The 20,116-nt window shown below is 44.5% G+C and overlaps 1 protein-coding gene across 1 annotated transcript; it reads left to right on the plus strand.

The window, feature by feature from the left end:
- Nucleotides 1-2,701: 2,701 nt before the first annotated feature.
- Nucleotides 2,702-9,952, plus strand: LOC125412350 (cyclin-dependent kinase inhibitor 2A-like). The gene is made up of 3 exons (XM_048453058.2): nucleotides 2,702-2,928; nucleotides 7,762-8,053; nucleotides 9,761-9,952. The coding sequence occupies exons 1-3, from the start codon at nucleotides 2,806-2,808 to the stop codon at nucleotides 9,769-9,771; spliced, it is 426 nt and encodes a 141-aa protein (XP_048309015.1). The 5' UTR covers nucleotides 2,702-2,805; the 3' UTR covers nucleotides 9,772-9,952.
- Nucleotides 9,953-20,116: the final 10,164 nt, after the last annotated feature.

Consider the following 20,116-nt stretch of genomic DNA (forward strand, 5'->3'; position numbering starts at 1 on the left):
TGTCACTGGATCCTAGGAGGAGAGGGTGGGTTATGTCTCCTCGAGAAGAGAAATTTTAATCCCTCCTCTCTCACTTCAGTTTTCCTTGCAGTCCGGGTGTCACCTGCATCCCTGAGACTGACCAATCACAGCAAAGCTGGAAAGGTGTACCGGTGCTGTCCATCCCACTGTCTCCTGCTTGCCATCTGACTTCTTTACAGCTCTCTTTGCAGACTTCTCTTCCAGAAGTTTGTTCCTATTTCGTTTTCCCGGCTGCCCAATAAATCTTAGTGATGTTTTCCTACACATCTGCACCTTTACACATGTTCTCACCTCCACCTGGAGTCACCTCCTCCATCTGAAAACACAGAAAAGTCCAGGTTTGAACCCACAAGGTCTAACTCCAGAGCCCATTCCTTTAACCTATCCCGTACTTCTCTACTTTAACCAGGATACTGGATTTTATATTTTACTCCATGTGGAGTGTTGGCATCAGGTCCAAGCTGAGATGGATGAAAAAATTTTGAGTGTGGTAGTTTTGTTTTGCTTTAAGTTAAAAAAGGGTTTGTACCACTGTTATTTATTTATTATTTATTTATAGTAGCAGGACCAACTTTCAGAGCAAAGGAGCCACACACAGATTCCATCATCTTGGACGATTTCTACTGCAAATGCCTTCACTAGTGTATACTTACCTGAAACCCATTGTTGATATTTTCTGTTTTGTTATATTTTTATTATTTAAAAAAATTTAATTTAAATATATACTGATCATATTCTGCCCCTCCCTCAAGTCCTTCCAGATCCTCTTCCCCCTCACTACTTACCCAACTTTAAGTTCTTTATTTAAGAAAAATACAGCTGGGCGATGGTAGTGCTCACCTTTAATCCCCACATTCGGGAGGCAGAGGTAGGCAGATCTCTGTGATCCCAAGGCCAGCCTGGTCTACAGAAGTTCCAGGATATCTAGAGCTGTTACTCAGAGAAATCCTATCTTGAAAAACAAAACAAACAACAAAAAGAAAAAAGAAAAAAAACACCACCCCCCAAAATTAACCAAGTAAAACCACGCATGTGCATGCACACACACACAACAAACAAACAAAAACCTGTGGAATCCATTATATCTTGGTCAACTACTCCTGAACATGAGAGCTACCTAAGAGTGGTTGATATACTCAGAGTGTCATTACATTGTAAAAACTAAATTTTCATTTATTCATTCATTTTTAAAGTATAACAAAATAAAATATAATAAGATAAAACACATAGAAGTTGGACAAGATAAGCCAGCAGAAAGAATCCAAGAGAAGGCATAAGAATCAGAGACCCACTTATTCTCACACTCAGGAATTTCATAAAAACACTCAACAGGAAGCCATGATATCAGCAAAGACCTGTGCAGAACTGTGGAGAGCTTGCGCATGATACCCAAGTCCATGTGAGTTCTTATGAGCGTTGATCGTGTGGATTTAGACGGCCCTGTTTTCTTGGTGTCCTCCATCCCCTGTTACACTCATCTGCCTCCTTTTCTGCAGGATTCCCTGGACTCTGAGGGGACAGACTTGATGGAGACACTCCATTTAAGTCCGAGTGTTCCAGGTCTCTCACTGTGCCCAGTATTTGGCTGTGGGTCTCTCTATTTCTCCCCATCTACTGCAGTGGGGAAGCTTTATGGTGGCTGAACACGGTCTTGAGGTCTTGATATGCTCAAAGCAACCCTCTGCTTGCTCTTTAGTTGCTGTTTAACTTCCTTGTATTAGATGCACCGTGTTTTCAGTGATGATTGTTTTTCTTAATCCTCTGTTTTACCTAATATTCATTAAAAATGAATTAGTCGTGCAATCGAATTGCTGTAGTTCTTAACGTTTATAAGCATATCAAGTCATTTAAAAGCACAACAGCCCCATAAAATAGGCATCAATCATGAGCAAGCAGATTGTTCTCCGGTGACTTCCTTCACTCCCTTACTTTTGTATTTGCGTACAGAATCTTTCTCTGGCTGTTGTTAAAAAGAACTCACACTTTTAAGAGCTAGCATCCAATACCATAACATCAGAACTGTTTCTGAGATCCCTCGCCAAGAGGCGGGTTTCACGGGGCGCGTGGGTCAGAGACCCCGGGCAGGCAGGAAAAGCTGCAAAATTAGTTGTTTGAGCTAGGATTGCTGGCATTTCAGAGCGACGAGAACGTAGCTCTTTCTTCTGAAGAAACGAGGCCATAATCTTTGCCTATGAAGTGAATACCTTAAGTTTCAGTTTGGCGGTGAAAAACACCCGCCTTCATTTTTTTTCTAAAACCCGAGTATTGCACTGGGGAGGAAGGAAACGGGAGAGATTTCACTCTGGTGGAGAATGGACTAGCTCACCAGCTCAGGAGCCCCACGTGCTCCTCTTTTGCGCGCCAGGAAGGAGCTTAGCGTCAACGGGTGTCTGGGCATGGGGGTGGGGTGGTCAGCGCGGGCAGCAGGTGCCCCCAACCCATCCTCTAGCGCTGCAGCAGCCTCCAGCTCACTGCAGAGATCCGGCATCTCTTTTGCAGGAGTACAGAATACCGTTCCCTCCACATCCGGGCTGGGTGGGGGATGCGGTGATGGGGGCGCGGAGGGGGGGGGTCGGCGATGGTTTCAGAGATGTTCTAATCGGAGGGGGGTGAGTTCAGGGCGAATTGCGCCTCCAATAGCAGACTGTGGAGCCACGTCAGGCACAGGGAGAGGCTCGTCCCCCACCAACCTTAAAGGAAGGAAGGAGGGCCCGGCTGGTCACACGAAGGCGAAGGCGGGCTAGGCACTGAATCTCCGAGAGAGAGTCGCGATTTGGAGCCGCGATGAACTTGGCAGACTGCCTGGCTAGGGCGGCGGCTCAGGGCCGCGAGCACGAGGTTCGGGCTCTGCTGGAAGCAGGGGCTTTGCCCAACGTTCCGAACTGTTTCGGTCGCACTCCGATTCAGGTAGGCACAGGGTGTCTCATCTGCAGTGGGATGGTAACTTTCATACGAGAAAAGCCAACATCTCTGGGGAGTTTTCTGGGTGACCCTGACTGATATGGCCGTTCAGTTACCATTTAGAGTACATACCCTAATATTTTTCTGCCCCCCCTTAAACTAACTTAGCATAGTGTACCATTTTGGCATCAAGGTTTCCAATTCTCGTGACTGAGAATTATTATTTGTTTTCATCCATTGTCAGTAGATTATTTCTGGTTTTGCTTTCATCAATTTACTTCAACCTAGAAGGGAATTCTTTCTGTCACCCGCTAGTAATATCCATCCATAACCATTCTTTCTAATTCTCACAAAGAAAATTCCCAGGGAAAAAATAAGCACTCTTAAAAGCCTGTGCATAGCAAGGTAAAGGAAAGTAACACCAGTTGCAACTATGCAACACAGAATACATTTTGCACACTTTAAACCACGTAATAAAATAAGTCTTTGGAACCTTGAGATCTTGTACAAGTCGAGCGTGGAGACATTGTGAGGCTAGACTGTATGCGTGGTTGTACAAAATAGGTGTAAGCCTTTTTAAAAATCTGTCTATGGTTTACAGTTTAACATCTGAAGCATTACCAGTGTCTGGGGAGTTTGCCTTTTGAGTCCTAAAATATGTAAGAGAAGACCTCATTTACAGAATACAGAAAACTTTAAAAAAAAAAAAGTAAGGTCGATTGTTTTAACAGCCATTTAATAAGGGGAAAAGAGGAAATCGTTTTGGTTCAAAACCTTAACCAACTTGTTGTTTGAGACAGAAATCCTTAGTTTCTAAAAAGAAAAAAAGAAAATAAGCCGGGTGCTGGTGTCCCATGCCCTTAATTTCAGCACTCAGGAGGCAGAGGCTGGTTTACAGATCGAGTTCTAGGACAGTCAGGAGACTACACAGAGAAACCCTATCTCAAACAAACAAAATAAAACAGAAAAAGAAAAACCCCCGCAAAAAAGAAAAAAAGAAAGAAAGAAAGAAAGAAAGAAAGAAAGGAAAAGAAAAGAAAAGATCAGGGACACAGTTCAAGGTACTTTCTTCAGAGGGTTTAGGTACTCACTTATTTTCGCATTTTTGAACTTTTTCCGTACCATAGAAGATGTGAGCAATCTTTAAACCCAAATTTATAAGCAATTATTGAGGACTTTAACAATCACATAAAGCACACAGTATTTTTTTTTCTTTCTTCTTTCTGTAGTTCGCTTACAGCTTTCCTGGAAACTAAATTAGTTCCACTTTCTTCAGGGGAAGACACAACAATACTAATAGCAACTACTTATGCTATCTTGATTGAGACAAGTTGAGTGCTTCACGTTTAAAACCTCACAGAACTCTGGGGGGCTTTGTCTCCTGCCTTCTTTCTCTTTGGCTCCCAGCAGCAGCCAGTCCTGCCACGTGGTGGTTCTGAAGTTGCAAAACTATCTGTGGCCATCAAAACCCAGTCCCTTTACCAAATGTTAGTGCCGGTTACACACACACACACACACACACACACACACACACACACACACACACACACACGTCAGTCAATGGTGAATCTAAAAGGATGACCCGCTTTCCAGGAGATGCAAGAGCACAGAGCAGAAACCTGATTAGGGAGGCAAAAATCCTTGAAGATTCACTCTGAAGAGCTTATTTCGGCGGTGAACTTCTTGGATAGCCAGTTTTTTTGTTTGATAGGTTGTTTGGTTGGTGGTTTGGTTTTTTTTTTTTTTATTTTGCTTTTTTGTTTTTTGTTTTTTGCTTTTTTTTGTAATGTTGCATTCAAGACTGTTGCTAATATGATTCTCAGAAAGAGTCTTGAGGCTAGTAAAACTTTCAACGGAAAAGGAGGAGGTGGCAGCTGAAGCAGCCTCTTGTAGAGGAGGCAGCAGGTGGGTAAACAGAAGTAGGGGTGTGGGGAGAAGGGACCTGTGCCTGCCTTTGTAGCACTAGGAGTAAGACTTGCTCCCAAGGCTGGTTGCCCGTGCTCAGTTTATGATTGTTATTAGACACACAGCAGGCAAATGCAACAGCACATCCATTACATTATTAGCCTGGCACTGTCCTTAACTTCCTGAGGGCAAATTCTAAACCTATGGCCAAGTTCATTCTAGTGGGAGCAAGTCTCTTTATTCTTTACCCTAAATAAAATTGAACTGTAGGTTCTCTGTTAAAAAAATAAAAAATAAAAAAATAGTGTTTGGGGGCTTTCTCCTTTGCTCTAAAGCAATTTCTGCCTAGTTTATTTTCCAGTTAACTTTACAGCGCTTTAAATCTTTTATTGCTCTGATTTATTTATTTAGTTGAGAGAGGGGGCCTGTGTGTAGGACAGAGAACAACTTGTAGGAAGTGGTTTTCTCTTTCCACCATATGAGTCTGGAAAATGGAAGGTCAGGCTTGACAGAGAAGCATTTTACCCACTGAGCCATCCTGCTTACGCTAAAGAGCTTTTAAAAGTTGCCTTTCTAGCTGGGTTTTGTATATAGGTGTTTTGCCTGAATGTATATCTGCACCACATGCATGCCTGATGCTCACCCGAGGCCTGAAGAAGGTGTGGGGTCCCCCAGAATGTATCACAAAATACTCATTTGCTTTTCTGGTGATTGTGGATTCCATTTCAAAATTCCTCTCTGGTGGACGGAGGGAACTAAAGGTCAGAGCCCTTGCTTGGTGTGCACACCAAGGATTAAAGGTGTGTGCCACCTAGTTTAGGATTGGTTTTATTTCCAAGACAGTTTAGTAAGCAAGAGCAGGCCTGTAATCATGGTTTCTTGGGAAGGGGCTTGTACCAGGACTAACAGTCCAAAGCTAGGCTTTCAGATCTTAAACTTGAGAAGTGTTTTGTTTTATTACTAGTCTAACAAATTATGTTTTTTTCTTTTATTGGAAATAGATTTTCCCCTCATGTACCAGTTCTTCCCCTCCCAGTTCTTCCCTACCTTCTTTCCTTTAGTTCGAAAAAAAAAAAATCGACAGCTCTCAGAGACTGGCTTCCAACTTGATATGTAGGCTAAAGTTCTGACTCCCTTCCTGTACCCTCTGAGTGCTGAGAATACAGGTATGCAGGATTTATGTGGTGTTGGAGTTTGAGCCAACACTTCACATGTAAGGTCTTAAATAGTTGCCTTTATGGTCAACATGACAAACGAGTAATTTAAAAAGAAGATACCTTAATTAAGAAGATTGGCCTGTAGGCAAGTTGTGGGGGGCATTTTCTTGATTTCTGCTGTGAGAGGATCCAGCCTAGTGTGGACAGTGCCATACCTGGGGAGGTGGTCTGGGTTGCATAAAAAAGCAGGCTGGGCAAGCCATTGAGAGCATTCCTTCATGGTCTCTGCTTCAGTTCCTCCCTGCAGATTTCTGGACAGGTTTCTATGTTGGCTTCCCTCAGTGATGAACTGTGATACCCTTTCTTCCCCAAGATACTTTTTAAAAAAAATTCTATTTTCTAAAAATTGCTGTTTTACCATGGGTGTTGGATCCACTGGAACTGGAGTTACAGACAGTTGGGAACTGCCCTGTGGGTGCTGGGAATTGAACCCATGTTCTCTGGAAGAGGAGTCAGTGCTTGTAACCCCTAAGCCATCTCTCCAGCCTTCACCAACATACTTTTGGTCATGATCTTCATCAGAGCAATAGAAAGCAAACTAAAACACTAGGCAAACATTCCACCAATGGAGCCAGTTACACACATTTAACAAGACTAAGAGAAACACAGCATTACCATTATGAAAGTAAAGGAGCTGAAAGTCTAAAATGGAGGCTATAAGTCAGAATCTGTTTTCTTTTCCCCTAACTTTAGTGGCTATTAGCCCAGGACTCCTGCATCTTTTCTTTGACCTCTGCATCCCTGCTTCCATGTTCCCTTTGGCAGGATATTTGTATTAACATTGAGCCTACTCTGGTAGTCCAGAATAGTGTATTTCAAGGTCCTTAGTATAGCTACGTCTACAAAATCTCTTCTCTCTATAACATGTTCCCAGTTTAGAGGATAAATAACTTATAATGGGAAGGGAACATTAATATTTTAGGGACATTTTAGACTTTCTGATTTTAGACTTCAAGGAATACAAGTATAACATTCCAGGAAGAAAAGGTTAACAAATTTTGGGAGAATTCTGGTTGTCTTTTTTTTCTAAGGTTTATATATTTATTTTATGTATATAAGAACTCTGTTGACTTTATGCCACGAGAGAGCATCAGATCCCACTACAGATGGTTGTGAGAGGCTATGTGGTTGCCGGGAATTGAACTCAGGACCTTAGGAAGAGCAGGCGATGCTCTTAACCGCTGAGTCATCTCTCCAGCCCCTCTAGTTGTCTCTTTTGTCAATCACTTAGCAATTACCATACAATCATAGATCATCTTTTTTGTTTGTTTGTTTGTTTGTTTTTCGAGACAGGCTTTTTTTGTAGCCTTGGAGCATGTCCTGGAACTAGCTAGCTTTTGTAGACCAGGCTGGCCTCCAAGTCACAGAGATCGGCCTGCCTCTACCTCCTGAGTGCTGAGATTAAAGACTTGCGCTACCACTGTCCTGCTCAAAAGAAGAAAGTGCAGTATCTTTGCCCCTAGTGATGTTCTACAAGGGTTTGAGCACCATGAAAGCATGAGAAATACCCTATTAACCTGTGTGTGTAAAAGGAATGGAATGGGCGGGATGGGAGCAGCAAGTTGATACAAGAAGCCCTTAAAGGGTAGAACCTCGTGACTGGTTGTCTGCACCGGATAGTTTGATTTAGTGATGAGGCTTCTTAAATTGGGCTTCTTTCTCCCTCCCTACCGCACTCTGGCCTTGACCCCTCTACTCTTTCTTCTGACTTTTTCAGGTGATGAGGATGAGCAACACCCAAGTAGCCCGCTTGCTGCTGCTTTACGGTGCGGATCCGAACTGCGAGGATCCAACCACCCTCTCCCGACCGGTGCACGATGCAGCGCGGGAGGGCTTCTTGGATACTCTGGTAGTACTGCACCAGGCGGGAGCGCAGCTGGATGTGCCTGACGCCTGGGGTCGCCTGCCGATAGCCCTGGCCCTGGAACAGGGTCATTTCCAGGTCGTGCGCTATCTGCTTGTAGCTCATCTGCTTGCAGCTCTTGAGCTTTCGGCTCAAGCACCCCCAGGTGAGCATAGCTGGTCCAAGAGTTTCAAATCTGAGCGTATCTGAAATTCGTTTACAGATGGAAACGTTGAGCAGGGTCTGCTGGTTGCCATCAGCTCACCCAGCCAAGTTGTGGGACAACCTAAGAAGATGGAACCCAAAGAAACCTGAGAACATGAACGCTGTCCCATAAATCCCAGCTGTACCCATCCACTTACCCCTAGTCAAGGCCTAGGCGGAAGACAGGAGGGCCAGAGGTCTAGGGTTCGGTTCTGCACCGGAGCAGCAGCAGGACCTCACTGCCACTTTACCGAGCCTCGGTTTTGCTGCTTCGCAAACCTGCCTGGTGGACTGATTCCACGGTTTCAAACTCCTAGGCCCTGTCCTTCAGCCTGCAACTTTGTCAACCTTGGCCCTTTACCTTCTCAGTGGAAAAATTTCTAGCCCTCCCTCTGCCCCGCGAGGGCGTTGCAGTCTCCCCTTCTAAGGAAAAGAGACTCCTTTCTTTCCTGTCTTTACAACCTTTCCATTTCTTGCTGGAGACTCAGCTGGTAAGAGCGCACTGCTCTTCCCGAGGCAGAATTCGATACCCAGTACAGTACCCACTTTAGACAATTTACAACAGCCTGGAATTTTAGCTCCAGCGGATTCGATTCCTCGGGCCTCGGTGACCAAGAGCAACGAGCCCGCGCGCACAAACACAGCAGACATAATTTAAAATAAAAGTTAAGCTCTCTACTTCTTGGAGACTCGGCTAAACCACAAATCAGTATAAGCCTCTTCTCCCTTTCAAAGCCTTCAGCAACCACAAAGGCTTTCTTTTCTTGGATCCCCCACACATGAAACTTCATGTTTAAAGTCGTTTTTTGTCTAAAAAGAAAATATTTTAATTAAAATAAGATATATAAAGCAATACACCAAAATAATATAAATGTTTAGAGTAAATATGACGTAGAAGTTACTTGAATATATACTGGAACAATGGCGCGGAAGAGTCTCGCTCTGGCCCTCTGGAAGTGGGAGTGTTAACTGCAGACTCGGAATCCAAGTTGCCAGCCAGGAGAGGTTCTGGGCAGGCGGGTCCTTGTTCCGTGATTCAGCTTATGGGAGGAAACCTGTTTTCAGTAGTAGGCTTGCAAACCGGAGCACCGAAGTGTGGCCAGGAGAAAAAAGTAGTTAAAGAAGCTGCTCCAAGAACGCCGGAGCGAGGGTCGCAGGTGCAAAGGCTGCCAAGGGAGCAGTCGCAGAGGGGAGGGGAACTAGGGAGCGCTGGCTGGTCCGGTGGGAGCCGTGAAGACTTTAAAAGAAGGAGGGTCCATTTTGTGATAAGAAGTCATTAATAGGTTTGCGGGGAGAGGGGGAGGCAGATGGAAGCAGACACTGCGGGAATCCTCTGCCTTCGAGAACCGGAGTCGCCGCCTCCGGGGGAGAGGCCGGGAGGCGACTCTTTCCCGCTGCCGCAGGCCGGGTAGGTTTCGCCACCAAGTTTTTCTTCCGCAGCAGAAGAGACTGCTAGGCCCAGGACAACTCACACGGCTTAGAACGGGTGGGAAAAGCTGGGACTGGCGGGAGTCTGAGGTTGGCGGGAGCCACCGAGAGAGCCTAGCGGGGGCGGGGCGGAGGGGGAGAGGGATGCTGCACCCAGCCGGGGGCACTGCCGAGGTGGGGCAGGACCGGAGCCTACAGAGCTGTTTTCTGAAACGCGTTTTCTCTCTTTTCGTCTCTGCAGACCACCCCTAAAGTCTGGCTAAGTCCCTCACCTGCCCGCCCAGTTCTCTTCCTTGGATCCACCTCTGGAAAAAGAATGGCGCTTGGCTGGTCCCGATTTGCGCCTGTGATTCTAGCGTGTGGGAGGCTGGGCGCGAGCAGTTAGAGGCCACCTTGCTTTACAAGGAAATAAAAGGAAATGATGCTTTTAAAATGTCATCTGGTTTTGTTTTAAACATAGACTTGCCTTCCACTGTCCCCAAAACCCGTTTCTGCTTCCATTTCTATATCATTTTACAAAAAGTGTGTTTAAATAAGCTCCGTTTCTTGTGAGCACTCTACCTGGTTCTGTCAACGTAATAACATTTAGCGAAATTAGAAAGTTCAAAGGGGTTGTTGACTCTTCTAAAATTTCCTACAAGTTTGTAGACTCTCAACTAAAATTAGTTTTTATCCGCTCATTTCGTCAACATTTATTATTAGGGCACTGTGCCAGGGACTAAGGAATCCTCACATAAAACACCAGACTAGAAGTTCTAACAATTTCACTGAATCACAGACAACATTATTTCTGATACTTTGTTTCGTATACCTTCTACCATAGACAAAATCTCAGAATCAAGATTTATCAAACAAAAGCCTTGTCTTGAGGCGTGCTTAAGATGGTGGACGGGAATTCCAGGGAGCCTGGGTTTGCACACTTGGCCCTTGGTCACTACTTGACTACAGTTAGCTAAGTGAATCCAGATTCTTTGCTTAAGTAATCTAGCAGACCCCTTATCTCACGCCTCCCTTGCCGGCTGACTGTGGAGGACTGCGGGAATCCTACCTGAGCTGGGTTCCCTGACAGTGACCCGGGGAGAGATTGCCAGCTAGCACCGTTCCAAACCCCAGAATGCAATGCGCCACCAGAGCGGGGAATAGCACTGCACTGCTACCCAGACTCATCAGATCATGGCTGCTACATTTTTTAAAATCTTATCTGCATGAGGTAAACCTGTTTTTTTTTAAATGTACGATAAGCGGGTCAAGGTACCACAAATCTATACTCGCTATACTCCAGTCCTCTTGAATCCCGAGACAGGAGAAGCATGCGTTCCAGGCCAACCTGGGCTACACAGTGAAACTCCGAGATCTCCTGGAGAGAGATCACAAATGACGTCGTTGTTGTTGTGCAAAGGACTTTCGCATCTTGTCCCAACACATCTCCCCAACTGTAGGGCGCTCCCTCCCCACTTCTACCGGAGGAGGAGTTTCACAGTATTTTCCCTGTCAAGCGTCCGGGCAGAGTCACAGTGGAAAAATCTGTCTCCGGCTGGCTGAGACTCAACTCTCACACCCAGGAATAGCCCCCGGGCAAGCAGGGAAAGGCTAGCATTAACTACCGGAGGGCTGGGGAGGGAGGGTCAACTCGCAGGTGCAGCGAGAAAGCGGAATTCTGGAACTTTTCCTGCCATGATCTGGGAACCCTGGAGGGATCTCTCCACCTCCACAGTGACCTCGAAGGGGCCAGAAGGGGCCAGGTACAGTGCAAACGCCAGTCCACGCCGGCTACTTCATTCCCTTCCAGATCAGGCGAAGCCAATGAAGCAGGCATGCTCAAGTACAAGACAAATAAGCGTGGTTTAAAGAAAAAACAAAAAAAAAAACCAGGTTACTGTTTCCCCTTTGGAACGTTTCTCTGAATGATTTGTCTTACAGTACTTTAGAGATTCTGAATCTTTTGTTTTATTATTTATTATTTTGGAGGGGGGCAGTTGAGACAGGGTTTATTTGTAGCTTTGGAGCCTGTCCTGGAACTAACTAGTGAAGGCAGGTAGTTTTGGCTTTAGAAGCCAAGCCATCAGTGTTTAAGACCCTCAGCCGTAAAGAGAAAATAAACTTCATGAAGCTATGTGATGAAATAAAGAAACTGACAGCCGGTGGAGTGTGTTTTGCTTAATGTGGGAAAGCATCTCCAGCGGGGAACTTGCAGGAAGACCTTGAGTTCTGGGTGCCACCACAGGACCAATGGGCACTGCAGTCTGACTTTGACCCAGGATTGAGAGGCCATGGCCTGCTTCAAGGCAGGCGTGTAGATCAGTTGTGTCTAAAGTAAAGTAGAAATAGATTCCTGTTTCAACTAGGAAGTGATACTGTTGTAGAAAATAGGGGAGTTGATACTATACCTCATGGCAAACCATTTTAAAAGTACCTTTGTATGCCCTGAGCAAATTGGTTTGTTTTTTCTTTTTCTTTTCTTTTTCCTTTCTTCTTGTATAAAAAAAACATTCTTACAGCATTGGGGGAGGTGTGGATAAAATTTTCTGAAGGAAGGGCCAGGATTGGGGGCTTACACTTTTAGTCCCAGAGGCAGTCAGATCTCTGGAGGTTTGCAGGCATTCTGGTCCACATAAGCAAGTTTCAGAACAGCCCAGGCTACATAGAGAGACAGACCCTGTCTCAAAACAAAAGAAACAATTTCTGAAAGAAGTTATATTTAAGTATGGTTAGAAGTTAACAGTTGTCTACAAACTATCTCCTTTTATTTACTTTTTCAGAGACAGGGTCTCGCTGTGTAGCGAATTCAAACATCACTGAGGGCTGGATTACAGGCATGTGCCACCACACTCTGTTTTCTGCATGAACAATTTCAGGGAATATTTCTTGGACTAAGCAATTCAACTTGTGAAATTGATTCTATAGACACAGTTTCATGTTGATAAAATAGCCCATTTATGAAATCACGATTGAAACTTCGTAATAGGAAAAAAAATGAAACATCTCAATGACTAAACCTGCATCATGTGTTTCATTTTTAAAACTTGCTATAAACTTTGTAAAGTGTTACAGTCTTTGAAAAATTGTTTGTTGAAATAATTGGAGGACTGTGATGAAACCTCCTGCCTCCAGAAGAATTCATCTTTGTTTTGCCTGGCAGCTGTGTGCTTCCTACTCAGGACTAACTCAAGCAAATTTTGCTTCGGGTGTTCCGTGACTCACTGGACAAAATGGATCTGGTCTGAAGATCTGGATAGGCCAATTTGTTTCTAATTCCCTCTTGCCCGGAAGGCACAATTCAGCTGTCTAGAACTGGTGGAACAAGAAAGCCTCTTATCAGACATCTTGTCTGGAAAAGGTCTTGGCTTTAGCCCCACCTCTTTCCTTCTCAAGGCCCTTGATAGAAAAGGAAGTAGCCAGCTGAAGCAGGAAGAGTGTGGCAAGTTCAAGGCTAGCCTGGGCTACTGTTCCCACAGCAAGCCCTTCCCCCCACCCCCCATGCAGTGAGGCCACAAATAAAGCCTATCATAGGAAGGAAGGAAGGAAGGAAGGAAGGAAGGAAGGGAGGGAGGGAGGGAGGGAGGGAGGGAGGGAGGGAGGGAGGGAGGGAGGGAGGAAGGAAGGAAGGAAGGAAGGAAGGGTCTACCAAAGAAAAGAAAAAAGAAAAGAGGAGAAGAAAAGGGGAGGGGAGGGAAAAGGAAAGTATTGTTCTTTTAAAAATAATGTGATGCTGGGATGTCCTGGGCAGCTCGCAGAGCAGCTGCTAGTGGCTGTGGGTCCCTGCAAAATCTCCAGGGTGGCAGCGCCATGCGGCCGGGGGGGAGTCAGGCGGGCGGTTACGGCGGATAAAAGGCTCACAGGACATAGTATTATTTAAAGAAGAGGGAGACATTTATTGCTTAAAGAAGAGGAAAACAGAGAGACATAGAAAAAACGTAGAGAGAACAAAGACACATGTACACATGACACGAGACAAAACACACAAGAGAGAGAAGATGGCGGCGGGTCAGAAGTAGCTGGGGTCAGAAGTAGCTGGGGTGGGCGTGGTTAGCTCTTAAAGTGAGCCAATGGAATAACAGAAAGGAAGGGGATTGGATGGAAGGGGAGGGGAGGAGAGGAGGGTTTTGCAGTTCGTATCTGTCTGGGTTCCTAGTTTTTCTTTGGCATTTGCCTTGGTCATGGCTTATTAGTTTGTTAGTGTTCCAATACATTTTAAAAGAGTTTTAAAAAGTATTCAGAGCTATTACACTTGCTTTCTTGCAGGAGGAAATCTGGAAGTCCTGGATTCTTGCTCTCTGTAAACAAAACCCAAGCTAAGGAGTTACTATGTAATTCTTGAGCTGTAATAAGAAGATAGAGTAAATCCAGGCTTGGTCTTCTGCTTTCTTGGCCTGAAATACATAATTTTGTTAGTCAATAGCCTAGCTTTTGTTGGATTCTGGTTTTATTCTGACAATATTGGTCTGTATACCCACTGGAATATTTCTAGCTGGAAAGTAATGGCCCTGGTCTCTAACAGCATGCTCCCCATTTCTTCTTCCAGTTCAAGGTTTCTGTATAGTCTTAGTTCCCTTCATGTAAATGCCTGACTTGTAACCGATGCTCAAACCCAAAATCTTCCTATACAAATATCATTATCACCATCGTTCTGTTAATTTTTTTTTAAGTAGGTGAAGAAAATATTTGTCACCATTTGCTTTCCTTTGCTGTGGTAAAGCAAAACACAACCAAAACATCACAGGGGAGGCTTATACTTTCAGTCATAGTTCATCACTGAGGGAAGTGAGAGCAGAAACCCATGCAGGGACCACAGGATAAGTTACAGAAGGCTGATCACTTCCTGGCTCATGCTCAAGCTCCATTAACTTTCTTAGGCAGCCCAGACCCTCCTGCTTCAGCATGGCGCTGCCCACAGCGGCCTTCCCACATTGATTGTCAGTCAACACAATCTGCTATAGACACGCCATAGGCCAGTCTAACCTGGGCAGCTCCTTAAATGAAGTTTGCTCTTCTTAGATGGTTCTAGGTGGAGTCAAGTTGTCAATAAACATTAAGCAGCACAGAAAAAAATTTGAACTCCATTCTGACACATTGCTTCATATGTTTTGTGATCAGACGCAAGTCCTCATTCTTAGGTCTGCATACGGAGAACTTTGCTTTCTCTTAATTTTCTTAAAACTTAACATATTTAGCCAGTTTTGAAAAATTCTAGAGGGAGGTCAAGAGGGTCTGTTACCAGTTACTGGACAGTTTTTATTGTGTAGCAGAAACAGGTAGGGCTGTTTGCCCAGCTTCCTTCATCCCCTTAATCAAGTATTCCCTACTTACTTCTGCCAGAAGGAGTGATCTATATGTCTAAATACACAATATGGCAACAGTTTAAAAAATTTGGATAGGTCATCCCTATAGTCCAGTTCATATTCCTCTAATTATTTGGAAGAATTCCAGCAAGCCAAACTTCCCTATCTCTAGAAGTTTGAATGTGTAAGTAACTAAAATTTCTGGATTTGCTAATTAGTCTGTTTAACTAAAACACTGGCAAGTTCAGAACACAGAAAATATGTACATAATGATCAGACTTATGTACAAGTTTTGTGAGTACTTTAGTACCAACAATTTTGTGGTTCTCTAAGACAAATATCAAATTTGAAAAACATATGTGACTTTTTTTTAGTTCCATGAATCCTGACTTAGATAGCCAGACCCAGAAAGACAAATACAGTATATATTTATTTATATGTGGATATTAGCTATTAGGTCAATGATAAACTGTCATAGTTATAGTTTCTACTGCTATGACTAAACACCACAGCCAAACAGCAAGTCGGAGGAGTTAAGGGTTTGTTTGGCTTACATATCACAGTTTATTGAGGGAAACCAAGGCAGGAAGTCAAACAGGGCAGGAACCTAGAGGCAGGAGTTGATGCAGAGGCACGGAGGGGTGCTACTTAACTGGCTTGCTCTCCATGGCTTGCTCAGGCTGCTTTCTTATAGAATCCAGGACCACCAATCCAAGAATGGCACCACTCACAATGAACTGGACCCTCCCCCATATCAGTCACTAATTAAGAAAATGCTTCGCAGGCTTGACCACAACCCTATCTTACGGAGGCATTTTCTTAATTGAGGTTCCCTCCTCTTGGTGACCCTAGCTTGTGACATAAATACACAATAATCAAACTACAGTCCGCAGAACTCCAGAGGTTAGGTATAGAGTATGGAACTGGGGGTGGTGGTGTCATATCTCTAAGGAAAGGAAAATAGAATAGAAAGTTATGGATGGATGGAGGTGGTGACTGGAATTGGAGGATCAAGTGGAGAGCGGGAGGGAAGAAGGGGGATGAAGGAGGGATACAGAGATACACAGAGAGATAATTAAGGGTCATTTGAGGGGTAGTTTGAGCTACATCTAATTGAGTTGTTGACCAAAGAAGTCCCATGGGAAACCAAACAACCCAGGCTGTTGTCAGAGTATAGATTGGTCTCCAGAAACGGAGACAAGATCCCACTGCTGATGTGGGATGTCTCTGTATGCTGTAAATATGTTTTATTACCATTGGCTAATAAAGAAGCTGCTTTGGCCTATGGCAGAGCAGAACATAGCAAGGTGGCAAATCCAAGCAGAGATAGAGGAGGAAAGAAGGCAGAGTGAAAGAGATGCCATGTAGCTGCTGAAGGAGAAAAATGCTGGAACCCTACCAGTAGGCCACAGATTAATAGAAATAGGTTAATTTCAGATGTAAGAGCTAGCTAGAAATATGCCTAAACTATTGGATAAACAGTATTGTAATTAATATAGTTCTGTGTAATTATTCTGGTCTCGGAGGCCGGGAAACGAGCATGCAATCCCTGTTTACACATTGCTGAAGACAGCACCATTGAACATAGAGAAGTCAAGTTGGTACCCACATACAACCTTCACCTACACTTCCTAGCTTCTTTGGTACAGGAAGGTACTCTTCAGACTACAAAAGGAGAAACACAAAAACCAATCCAGTCAAAATTCCTTGATTCTTTGATTTATCATGGTGTCCAACCTGAAAGATATGTTAGTGCAAGGGTAGCATAAAGTTTATGGGAACAGCCGGGCAGTGGTGGTGCTCACCTTTAATCCCAGCACTAGGGAGACAGAGGCAGATGGATCTCTGTGAGTTCCAGGCCAGCCTGGTATACAGAGTGCATTCTAGGACAGCCAGGGCTGTTACACAAAGAAATCCTATCTTGAAAAACAAGCAAACAAAAGTTTGTGGGAGTAATCAACTGATATCTGATTTGACTGAAAGCCCATTCCACAAAATACAACCCATACATGATACTGCTTGGATACTCAAGAACCAGAGACTAGATATCTCAGGAACCGGGAGTAAAATCAAATTCTACAGAGAGAGAGAGAGAGAGAGAGAGAGAGAGAGAGAGAGAGAGAGAGAATTCCGTGTAGCAATAAAATAACTCCTAATGACATTTTGCTGTACTCAAAGATCAGTGCCTTGCTCAGCCATCAGCAGGGAAGCTTCCTACTGCAGCAAATGGGAACAGATACAGAGACCCACAGACAGACATTATGCAGAGAGTGAGAGACCTTGGAACACTCTGCCTTAAATGGGATGTCTCCATTAAATCCCTCTCTTCAGAGCTCAGGGAACCCCGTGGAAGAGGAGGCAGATCAGATGGAGGACACCAAGAAAACAAGGCCCTCTAAATCAGGATGAGCAAAGCTCACATGAACTCACAGAGACTGAGGCAGCAAGCACAGGGCCTTCCCAGATGTGTGCCATAACTGTAAGGAGGGGTGGACACATTGGACACATGCCCCTATTCCTAACTCAGAGATTCCTCCAAGGGAGTCTCATTGGGGAAACAGACTGCTCTTAAGGGTAGGCTGCTTGCCCATCAGTAGAAGGCCCCAGAAAATGACCTCAGTGACATCTTTGTAAGTTTTTTGTCTCATAATGTCATGTCTGGGCTCTTCTTTTTTCCCCACTTTTATTTATGTTTGTTTTTCAAGTTTTATCTTATTTTTACTTTTTCTCTTTACCCTACAGGTTCTTCGTGTATTCATTACGGCTTCCAGCTTAGTGTTTTTATGGATGGGATAGCTGGGTGCAAACAAGTCTTCTCTGTTTCTCTCACCTTCTTTTAGGATCTTCTCCTTTGTTTTTTTTTCCCAATCATAATGTGTTTTTATCATTGCATTAATTCTATTCTATTATTATTATTATATTGCTAAGCCATAGAACAAAAAACAAAAACAAAACCATATGTGAGCCATAACAAAGAAGCTATAAAGGTGAGGGATCCAGGAGTCTCTAGTAATGTCTAGTTCACTGCAGTCTGTGATGATGGGAACGTACTATGCCATCTGTAAAATACTGCACTCCCAGCCGTGTGCGGCTATTTGGCATTAGAAAGTGTTTTTGCAGAATTTTTGTCTGGTTTGGATACGGCACTGTCACGCTGAATCACATTAGTTGATCCCTCACAAGAGAGCCTTGGGAGATTGAGGCTTGGTGCGGGAGAATTGTCTGTATTCTGTCAATCATATTTTAATAAAACGCTGGTTGGCCAGGCAGGAAGTATAGGCGGGTCAACCAGACAGGAAGTAGAGGCAGACAATGAGAATAGGAAAAGGCTAGGGAGAAGGAAGCTCCCCCCGCCATTCCTGTGCAGACCACCGAAGAGGCAACATGTAACCTGCCCAACTGAAAAAGGTACCAAGCCATATGCCTAACATAGATCAGAATAATGGGTTAATATAAGTTACAAGGGCTAATAAGAAGCCAGAACTAAGGGCCAATCAGTTTATAATCTTATGGAGTCTTGTGTGTGATTTTCCTTGGGGTTTGCCGGCTGTGGGGTACCGGGTGGGACAGAAACCCCAACAAGCTGGCCCTCATGTTACAGAGGCTTAGGAGACTCAGGCCCTTCCTGGAAGTTATGGAAGTGCTGAATAATCCTGGCTTGTGGGATAGCTTCTCACAAGTTGCTCAGAGACGCTCTCAGTAACACAGTAGCCTTCCAGTCTTCTACACTCGGGTAAGCAGCATCAGTAGCCTCATTGGCTCACCAGGCTTGACTTCGACTGAATTCTTTCTTTGGCCTCTTGGTGCCCTCTCAGAGATGAGTAAACCATCCCAGGGGGAGTTTTGCAGATGAAAGGTTTTTAGTTAGCCAAAGAATTGAGTGTCTATTTAAATTAAACTAAGACAGTCTCAGGTACAGTGTGTTATACAGTAAAGATGTGAAGAACAGATAGGATATAGCAGAAAGGAAATTAGAGAAAGAGAGAAAGTTGGATTTCCCATAGTCCTCCACTTCCCAGTTGTTAATTTATAAACATTCTTGTGCTCTTAAGGTTGTGGCTTCTCTAGAACTGATTTCTATCACTCACAACCAAAAATTCTGCATTGGATTCTTAGGGCTACCCAAACAAGTTCCTTCAGAGACAGTGTTTATTTCCTCATCCTTCCGGAGGCTGGAAGATCAAGGCTGTAGCATCATTCTCCTGCGGCCCCTCTCCTTGGCTTGCAGATGACTCTCTAACACCCTTGTTACTTCTTGTTATTAAAAGACCTCAATATGATTTGGTTAGGTTCCGAACTCTTAATTTAAAATGTTTTTAAAAATATTGTTAGAGCAAGGGAAAGATGTCCTTTCCCCTTGCCCCTGCCCACTGTGATGGGAGGGGGGGAGAACTGACCTTCCCCTTACCGGCTGCAACCCTTGGGAAAGTAGACCCTGTATCTCGCCTGGGCAGCAGAGTAGAGCTGACCTTATTGATGGGTTGCAGGTGAACTGCCCTGAGAATGTGAGCATGGGAGATCTGGCCCCGCCCCTCATCTGCCATATGGTAGTGTGGAGGAGATACCCCCAAGCTGCCTGTAGCAGCTGGGAGAACTGTCCCTGTCCCTCACCAGCTGCAGCGTTTAGGAGAGTGGTTCCTACACTTAGCATGGGCAACACTGTGGAGTTAGCCACGAAGATGTAGGTGTGGGAGAGTTAACCCAACCCTGAAGATGCGAAAGCAAGAGAACTGGCCCCGCCCCTTGCTCTTAGCTGCAGGGGGTGAACTAGTGAGCACGGTGCTGGAGACCTTACGCTGGTGGTGAAGGCAGGAGAGAACTGGCAGGCTGGCCAACCTTGCAACGACATAGGTCCAGAACCAGCGTAATGGGTTGGCCCACCCCATGTATGATCTGCTGGAGCATATGAAGGAGTTGATCCTGCAGACACAAAGTTGCAGGATCTGCACCATAGAGGGTAACAACAGGATATCCAAGAGGAGTCCCAATGAGGTCCCAGCATCGATAATGTAGCAGAAACCAGATGCCTCCAACCAGACCAATGACTCTTTGCAATGAGCACTTGCCAGTACCAGATATACTGACAAAAGGGTTTACTGCGTGACTTGCTATGTCACACCACAGCTTCCATGATGAGATTTTCTTTTTTTTTTTTCCTCTTAAAAATTTTATTTTATTTGATGGGGAGGGGTTGCGAGGGCAGAGGGTGGCTATGAAGGGACGGGAAATGAATGGGGTCGAGATGCATGATGCGGAAGACACAAAGAATAAACAGAAAGGAAGTTAAACTGTTTTTAATTCTGTGCTTGTGAATGTCT

Source organism: Myodes glareolus, chromosome 3, assembly GCF_982192425.1.
Source record: "Myodes glareolus chromosome 3, mMyoGla1.1, whole genome shotgun sequence".
Taxonomy (NCBI): domain Eukaryota; kingdom Metazoa; phylum Chordata; class Mammalia; order Rodentia; family Cricetidae; genus Myodes; species Myodes glareolus.

What these genes read in the sequence shown, in the direction of transcription:
- LOC125412350 (XM_048453058.2), top strand. Translation starts at nt 2,806, where the DNA reads ATGAACTTGGCAGACTGCCTGGCTAGGGCGGCGGCTCAGGGCCGCGAG. An exon ending in TCGGTCGCACTCCGATTCAG is followed by an intron (nt 2,929 to 7,761) that starts GTAGGCACAGGG and finishes TGACTTTTTCAG; the next exon opens with GTGATGAGGATGAGCAACAC.